We start from the raw sequence: 8,385 nt of genomic DNA, 5'->3' as shown, positions 1-8,385 counted from the left end.
AGCTGCTTTCTGCTCTGAGAAGTACAATAGCTCTGTTCTTTTCTTTGACGCGGTGGTGAACGCTGCAGAGAAAGGGTACATGGACTCTTATCGTACTAGATTATTCGGTATAACTAAACCAGACGATTCAGTTAAAATTGGTTTATTTCAGTTGTACCAGATTAAAACACTCTGGTTCCTTCAGAAGGTTACGCCTATCGTTTTCTTCAAAAACAAGTTTTCCTAAAAGAAAAATATATTTAATTATTTTCTCTCGTCTTCTCTTCTCTCTCTATAATCGCCTCTTGAGAACCCCTCCCCAAACTCTCCTCCGGCGATCTCTCTCTCTCTCTCCGACGATTAGAAGGCTATTGAGATGGCAACTCCGATGGTAGAAGACACGTCAAGCTTCGAAGAGGATCAGCTCGCGTCCATGTCCACCGAAGACATCGTTAGAGCTACTCGTCTCCTCGACAACGAGATTCGAATTCTCAAGGTTCGATCCCTTCACTCTCTATCGATCTCTACCTTTCGCTTGATTGCGCTTCTGAATGTTGGATTCAATTCAACAGTTCCTTAGAAGAATTCGATTAAGGTCTTGCTACTATCTGGTTTAGGGTTTTGAGTGATTTGTAATCCGTTTTTTTTGAATTGCTTGGGGGTTTATTAGTATTAGCTCGAAAGTTTGCATTTTTAGCTCATTGGTAATTGATATGTGCTGATCTGTGTATGTAGGAAGACGCGCAAAGAACAAATCTTGAATGTGATTCTTACAAGGAGAAGATAAAGGAGAATCAAGAGAAGATTAAACTCAACAGCAGCTTCCTTACTTGGTTGGCAACATTGTCGAGGTACTACTCTCAACATCGTCATTTCCTTGGTTTTGCTTTTAGGATCTTGGAGTTTTAAGTACAACTGTTATGTTATTAAGATATTGGAGATGAATCCTGAAGACGATGCTGAGGAAGACGGTGCTAATATTGACCTTGACTCGCAACGGAAGGGGAAGTGTGTTGTGTTGAAAACCTCTACACGACAGGTGAGACTTTTAATACCCGTTCTCTCATGTGCGTTCTTTATAGATTCTCTGAGGAAATACTTTTGCATTGCAGACAATCTTTCTACCAGTTGTTGGCCTGGTGGACCCCGATAGCCTGAAGCCTGGTGATTTGGTTGGAGTGAATAAAGACAGTTACTTGATTTTGGACACCTTGCCATCAGAGTATGACTCTAGGGTTAAAGCCATGGAGGTTGATGAGAAACCTACCGAAGATTACAATGACATTGGAGGACTAGAGAAGCAGGTTTGTTTATTTTCGCTTTGCTTGAATTGCTTCTGTGTGTTGCGTATTGAATCTTAGTGAGTTAATTTTGGGAAACAGATCCAAGAGCTTGTAGAGGCAATTGTGCTCCCCATGACGCACAAGGAGCGTTTCGAGAAGCTGGGTGTTCGTCCACCGAAGGGAGTGCTTTTATATGGCCCTCCAGGGACTGGTAAAACTTTAATGGCACGTGCCTGTGCAGCACAGACCAATGCCACCTTCCTAAAATTGGCAGGTCCTCAATTGGTCCAGGTATATATGAGTAATAATATATTGTAGTGTGACAATCAATACACTTTGCCTGTCATCCACAGAGCTTCAAAATTGTGTTTGTGTCTGGATGTGTGCAGATGTTTATTGGAGACGGAGCAAAACTTGTCCGTGATGCCTTTCAACTAGCGAAAGAGAAAGCTCCATGCATCATCTTCATTGATGAAATCGATGCCATTGGTACCAAGCGTTTTGACAGGTATATAAATCTTTTTTCTGATTCAGTTCTTCTACAAGCTCACTGACTATATTCTTTGGCTGGGAGTGCAGTGAAGTAAGTGGAGACAGGGAAGTGCAGAGGACTATGTTGGAGCTACTTAATCAGCTTGATGGATTCAGTAGCGATGAGCGTATTAAGGTGAGAGTCTTTCTTTATTCTAGGAAGTAGGAACTAGTCATACTCTGTCTATATAGCGCCCCACAAAGCAGCAGTAACAGTCTAACCTTTCAATAATTTCAGGTGATTGCAGCCACTAACCGTGCAGATATTCTGGACCCAGCGCTCATGCGTTCTGGTCGATTAGACAGGAAGATTGAGTTCCCACATCCAACAGAAGAAGCAAGAGCCAGAATCTTGCAGGTTTGTCTCTCAAATTTTATGAACATGACTCTTAGCTCACATTACTCAACTAACCCGAACTGAATGAATACAGATCCACTCGAGGAAGATGAATGTACACCCAGACGTCAACTTTGAGGAGCTTGCAAGATCGACAGATGATTTCAATGGCGCTCAACTGAAAGCAGTATGTGTAGAGGCTGGCATGTTAGCTCTTCGCCGTGATGCCACAGAGGTAAGAATATACATGGTTTTACGTTTCTTTATGATGAAAGTTTTGTCTGGTTTATAAACATGGGGTTCTCTGTTATCGTGGTATGTGTTGTCAGGTGAACCATGAGGACTTCAATGAAGGTATCATCCAAGTCCAGGCCAAGAAGAAAGCAAGTTTGAACTACTACGCCTAATCTCTATTTTTGTTTGCTCTCATCTTTCAACTAGTGTTGCATTCCTATTTGGATATTTTCATATTTTCAAATCAGGATATGTATTATCGAAATACATTTTGTTGTGTTCATCTTCTTTTCTTCTGAGACAAGAAAATGAATTTTATATGGTGTACCATTTTTTTATTGTTGAATTGTGTTTGTCAGAAAAAATCTTTTACATTCTTATCAGTTTGTGTCAATCTGTGTCAGCGTATGTATATTATGCAAGTATTTAATGTGTTAAAAATTAAAACATAATGCAAAGTTGCAAACGATCTTAAAATTCATGGGAGAAAAATATTGTAGCTTTGCAGAGTAAACAAAAGAAAAGAGAGAAATAACCAACACTTAATCTCCTTCGAGAAAAGTAGGATTAGTGGCTCCCTCCTTCTATTAAGCTCACACTAAGCTCCCTTCATCGTTTAAGACATCTCCATCCCCACTCCATAATTTACTCCACAAATGGAGTGAGAAATGGAGTATGAACAAAAAAATGGAGTATGAACAAAAAATAAAAATCTCTCTATTTATGGAGTACTCACTTTTTTGTTTCTTCACTACTTCATTTTCCACTCCATTTTATAGTAAGTTATGGAGTGGAGATGGAGATGCTCGCCTTCTCCCACAAGCTGTCACATTCAATCGCCAGTTAGAAAAAGCAACTTGACTAAAAGGTTTGATGATATTTTTTAGGTTTGATTATATTTGACTAGCAAAATGCACATCATTAGGCCTGAGATTATTATCCGGGATCCGGATCCAATTTGAGATCCATTCCGAAAATATGATATTTGAGGTGTCTGAATCAGATAGTAAAATATTGGATCCGTCAAAACCGAATCCGAATCTGAATATCTTAACTTTTAGATCTAGATCCGTATTTTTAAAATATATTAAAATTTTAAATTTCATTGATATTTATATTTGATATATTAATATGTATACATAAATTAGTCTTATAATATTATATTTTAATTTTTAAAATATTATCCATATATATATATATAAATCTTAAATAAATATTAGATTTAAGTATTATTAAAAAATGTCATTTATAAAAATATATTTATTTTAAATTGTTTTAACAGATTCGGATCCAAATATCCACATGATGGATATCCGAATTTCAAGTATCCAGAAACCATAAATCTGGATCTAAATATTAATTAACAAAACCGACGGATCTGGATCCTGTACCCTAAATTTTCCGGATATCTGAATCCAGCCCAGGCCTACACATCATTGATGGCCGTAGAAATTGGCCCACTAGATTGGTTTATTTCAGTTGTACTAGATTGAAACAGTACACTTCCTTAATAATTTATGCCTATCATTTCTCTGAAAACAAGTTTTCCTAAGAAAATATAATTATCCAATGTTAAAAAAAAACACATTATTTTTCTTAATTAAATCTATCTTTTAATTTAATTGAACTTTTTAGGAAAATAGTGTTATCAAATTTAAGTAAGACAACAAAAATGTAAAACCTCAGGAAAATAACAATGTCTTAACTCTCGTTTTAAATTCATCTATATTTTGTATCAATGTTTTTATTGTGTGATCATTGTAATTTAAATTTAATCAAATAAATTTAATTTACAAAATAGAATAAGAAACAAATCCAGATATGATTATTTTATTCATATTTAAACTTAAAAGACACAAAAATGATGAAAATTAAAATTTGATACCAAAAATAGAATGTTAAATTACCAAGGTGGTATTAGAAAAGAGAGAAAAAAAGGAAATAGGTAATAAGAAGGTGATGTCAAGTAGACAAATCCGTCAGAATAAATCTGAGCCGTCCAAAAGTTTCGAATATTTGGACAGCGTTCAATCTTTCCTCACACAAAACATAACCCGAGAGAGAAAAAAAAACTTCAAATTTTTTCTTTGGCTTTCCTTCTTCTGGGTCTCTGGCTGTGACTTCACAGATTCATATTCTGTTTTAAATCAATCAAATTGAAAGCTTAAGGAATTGAGGGGAGGGAGAATTTTTTTTTTTTTTTGGTGTGAATTGAATTGTGTCGTGATTGATTCGAGCTCTCGAGAAAAAAAAAGGTTTTGAGATTTGATTGGATTTGATTTTGGTTATGGGTTTAGGCAATAAGCTTAACAAATTCAATTTCGGCGATACTGATCTGGCCCACGAAGGTGGTGCCGCTGATGGAGGAGATCCTCGCGACGAAGGAGATGGCTTTGGCTCGGCTGCGTGTTCGATTTGTCTCGATACGGTTGCTAAAGACGGCGATCGAGCGTGGGCTAATCTTCAATGTGGCCACCTGTTTCATCTTGGTATGTTCCGGTTTTGAGTTTTGTCTGAAAAAATCATTTAATTTTGAATTTGAATTTTCTAGATCTGCCTTTTGGTTTGATTCGGTTTGGTGAATTATGATCCTGTTACGTTCTGGTTTGTGGCTACCATTGTCTGTGTGATGTGACCCTTTTTGTTGTAGTTGATCATTGGTGGATATTGAGCTTTGAAACCACTCTGTTCATGGTTTATGTAATCATGATTTGGTTTGATTCGGTTTGGTGAATTATTGTTCTGTTACGTTCTGGTTTGTGGCTAGATGTTGACCCTTTTGGTTGTTATGAGCTTTGGTGGATATTGAGCTTTGAAACCACTCTGTTCATGGTTTATGTAATCATGATTTGGTTTGATTCGGTTTGGTGAATTATTGTTCTGTTACGTTCTGGTTTGTGGCTAGATGTTGACCCTTTTGGTTGTTATGAGCTTTGGTGGGTATTGAGCTTTGAAACTAATTGGTTCATGCTTGATGTAATCATTACCTGCTCTAATTGTTTGTTGAGAGGTTATGCATATAGCATCGAGTAGGGCTTGATGATCACTCTTTGATTACTAATGCCAAGTTTGTGTGATTGATCTCTCCTCCTTGTTTGATGCATCTACTAGCTCACCACATTGTGTTTCAGCCGTAATTAGCATTATGTGCTCTCTTCGTTAGTGTTGTTTTACGAGGGAATGATTAACTCGAAAAGTTCATATGAGTCTCTTTGCTTCGTAGTCTTTGTTCACTGTTTGACAATCTTGGATGTATAGATAGGATTATCTGTGTGTTATAAAGTTTTAAACTACTCTGTTCATTGGTGAGCTTTGAAACTACTCTGTTCATGGTTTATGTAAAATCATGATTTGGTCAAATTTTTTTTTTTGGTGAGGCTATGCAGATAGCATTGAGTAGGGCTGTTTCATTAGAAATGCCAAGTTTGTTTTATTGAACTCTCCTCCTTGTTTGATGCATCTATTAGCTCACCAGGGAATGGTTAACTTGAAAGTTGATATGAGGCTTTACTTCTTCAGTCTATGTTTCACTGTTTGACGAGGATGTCTAGATAGGAGTATCCCTGTGTGTTTAAAATTTATAAGTTTGTCTAGTTTCCTTATAGATTGTATTTTCCAGCTAAAGTTATTTAACTTCACATCTGTTTCGTTTGCCTTTTTCTAGATTGTATTGGCTCAGCTTTCAACGCAAAGGGCGTGATGCAGTGCCCAAACTGTCGGAAAATAGAGAAAGGCCAGTGGCTTTACGCAAACGGTTGCCGTTCACACCCTGAATTTAATGTCGAGGATTGGTTTCATGAAGATGAGTTTTTTGATATCGGAGGCTACTCCGAAGTGGTAAACCCATATCCCTCCCAAAGTTCTTACTTCTTACTCCTCTGCCTTCCATGGTGAGGATTAATTCTTTTAATTGTTTAAGTTCCTTGTCGAAAATGCCTGTGTTTATGTATCTTTGCAGGCTTTTGGAGTTCACTGGTGCCCATTTGGAAGTTCAGCGCGTCTTCCTTCTTTCGAGTAAGTACACGAATTGCAAAATAATCATTGCGTAATTTAACACTAGTTTGCTAATGAATCTCTCTTAAAACTTTGTAGTGATGGAGAATTTTCGCCGAGTTCGTGTAAGACATTGTCATATTGGTTTATTTATCGTTTCTGGCATTTTGGTTTATTGACTATTTGAGTTTGACACAATGGTACAGATCACGATCTTTTCAGCCAGCAAGGCTACTTTACAGAACCAGCAGCGCCAACAGCAGGTCACCCATGTCCATACGTAACCTACATTGGCCCGGTTCATTCGTCTTCCTCTTCCACTGGAGGCGTTTCAGAGAGTTCAACTTTCACTTGGAACACCGGCTCATCGGTTTCCAATGAAGTCCCAGCTCCTTATGGTTTCCCTGTTGATCCACACTATCACGGCTGGGATTATCCCTCCCCTCCACCTCCACCGCAACAGCACTTCTCCCTTTCTGTCCCAAACGTGGGCAGTCCAACTCAGCCCACTCCGCCACCAGCTGCTGCAAGGACTTCCCGAGCCAACGGACCAAGACCGCCGCAGTTCATGCGTCCATCATATCATGGTCAAACTCACAGGTAACATATCTTCTCTGTCTTGACTTCAAAGTGGAATTATTAAAAGCCTTATATTGGTGGTGGTCTTTGCAGTTCTAGTGGTAGAGCAGGGAGCTCGGTGGCACCGCCTTTTCCGGGAAGCAACGCTCGGACAAGAGACAGAACGCAAGCTCTTCAAGCCTATTACCAACAGTCCACTGCACAGTCACACCAACAACCTGATTCGCCTGTAGTCTCTCGTGGGCCTGTATTCCCCTCTGGACGGAGGCCCAGTAGAGGATCAGCTTCTTCTTCTTCGGATCAGGCAGGGGGGAGCGGGTTTCTCCGGTTTAACATATGGGAGAGGGAGCCTTATATGCCGTTGCAACAGGCGTACCCGGTTAACCAGATGGACAGAGAACCATCCATTTGGACATCTTCTTATAATGAAGGAGCAGGAAGCTTCCTTCAGAGGCATGGCGGCGGAGGAGGATCATCGTAAGCCAGCCGGTGAGAGGCAATTCTCATGAACGTTGGACCCTAAAAACATAAAAAGAAAACAATTGGGAATTTGATATTTGAGAAAAAACCTGCATGCTCAAAGTTATGTAATGGGGTTTGGAGAGAGACTGCTACTTCCCTTGTTTGGTGGTGACCATGCGGTTCGAGCCGGTTTGGGTCCGGGTTAGCATAAGGTGGTTTTGATCTTTGCTTTTGTTATGTGGCTACAATGTGGGTATCCATGTGAAATACCCTAATGGAACATAACTTTTTCTTATTGACAAGTTACAATCTAAGTTCTGACTTTCGCCCATCACAAGGACAAGTTACCAATACTATAGTCAATGTGACAACAAAAAAATAGAGAGAAACAAAATCATGTTTTGAAAATGGCAATTCACTCTTCTAATACTTTCACTGGGATTGTTCTGTGTTATTGCACACGAGATACTTATTTGTTGCATGCAAATTTGGAGTTTTGGTTCTTATAGTCTCAATGAAAAGAGAAAGGTGGAGTTATAGTTCACATATCAAAAGTTTGGGGTCGTTTGGCAATGATTAAAACTTGGGGGACGATAAATATATTTATAAAAAATATAAATTAGGGCAGAAAACCCTAGCCATTTGCTTTCGTCTCCTCCAGCTCGGTGACATGCATAGCCAATCTAAACGCATTTTACATTTGTATTAATGTACATTAATTTTTTTTTATAGTATATGGACATCGTTTTAACTTTTTGTCAATCAATTTAGTAAAACTTTATAATACTTTCTAAATTGATGGACTAACTACTATAAAATCGTTATTTTTTAGGAAAACGGAGACAACAAAGGTTAGTGAAAAATGCAACTATACATTAAAACAATATTATCATATTTTAAAATTTCTCAAAATCTATGTGTTAACCCCTACGAAATATATTTTTTTTTTTTATAAATGCTCTATGTATTGAAGCCTATGATATTTAG

The 8,385-nt window shown here is 38.1% G+C and overlaps 1 protein-coding gene and 1 pseudogene across 1 annotated transcript; both read left to right on the top strand.

Annotated features, from left to right (window-relative positions):
- Positions 1 to 265: 265 nt before the first annotated feature.
- LOC125594323 lies at positions 266 to 2,744 on the top strand (annotated as a pseudogene).
- Positions 2,745 to 4,388: 1,644 nt separating this feature from the next.
- Positions 4,389 to 7,712, top strand: LOC125594324 (E3 ubiquitin-protein ligase IPI1-like). Its single transcript, XM_048770583.1, has 6 exons — positions 4,389 to 4,853; positions 6,029 to 6,201; positions 6,323 to 6,378; positions 6,457 to 6,482; positions 6,564 to 6,957; positions 7,030 to 7,712. The coding sequence occupies exons 1-6, from the start codon at positions 4,652 to 4,654 to the stop codon at positions 7,415 to 7,417; spliced, it is 1,239 nt and encodes a 412-aa protein (XP_048626540.1). The 5' UTR covers positions 4,389 to 4,651; the 3' UTR covers positions 7,418 to 7,712.
- Positions 7,713 to 8,385: the final 673 nt, after the last annotated feature.

This window comes from Brassica napus (assembly GCF_020379485.1).
Source record: "Brassica napus cultivar Da-Ae chromosome A5 unlocalized genomic scaffold, Da-Ae chrA05_Random_5, whole genome shotgun sequence".
NCBI lineage: Eukaryota > Viridiplantae > Streptophyta > Magnoliopsida > Brassicales > Brassicaceae > Brassica > Brassica napus.
This window is presented reverse-complemented; position numbering and strand designations above follow the sequence as displayed.

What these genes read in the sequence shown, in the direction of transcription:
- LOC125594324 (XM_048770583.1), top strand. Translation starts at nt 4,652, where the DNA reads ATGGGTTTAGGCAATAAGCTTAACAAATTCAATTTCGGCGATACTGAT. An exon ending in TGGCCACCTGTTTCATCTTG is followed by an intron (nt 4,854 to 6,028) that starts GTATGTTCCGGT and finishes GCCTTTTTCTAG; the next exon opens with ATTGTATTGGCTCAGCTTTC. An exon ending in TATCATGGTCAAACTCACAG is followed by an intron (nt 6,958 to 7,029) that starts GTAACATATCTT and finishes TGGTCTTTGCAG; the next exon opens with TTCTAGTGGTAGAGCAGGGA.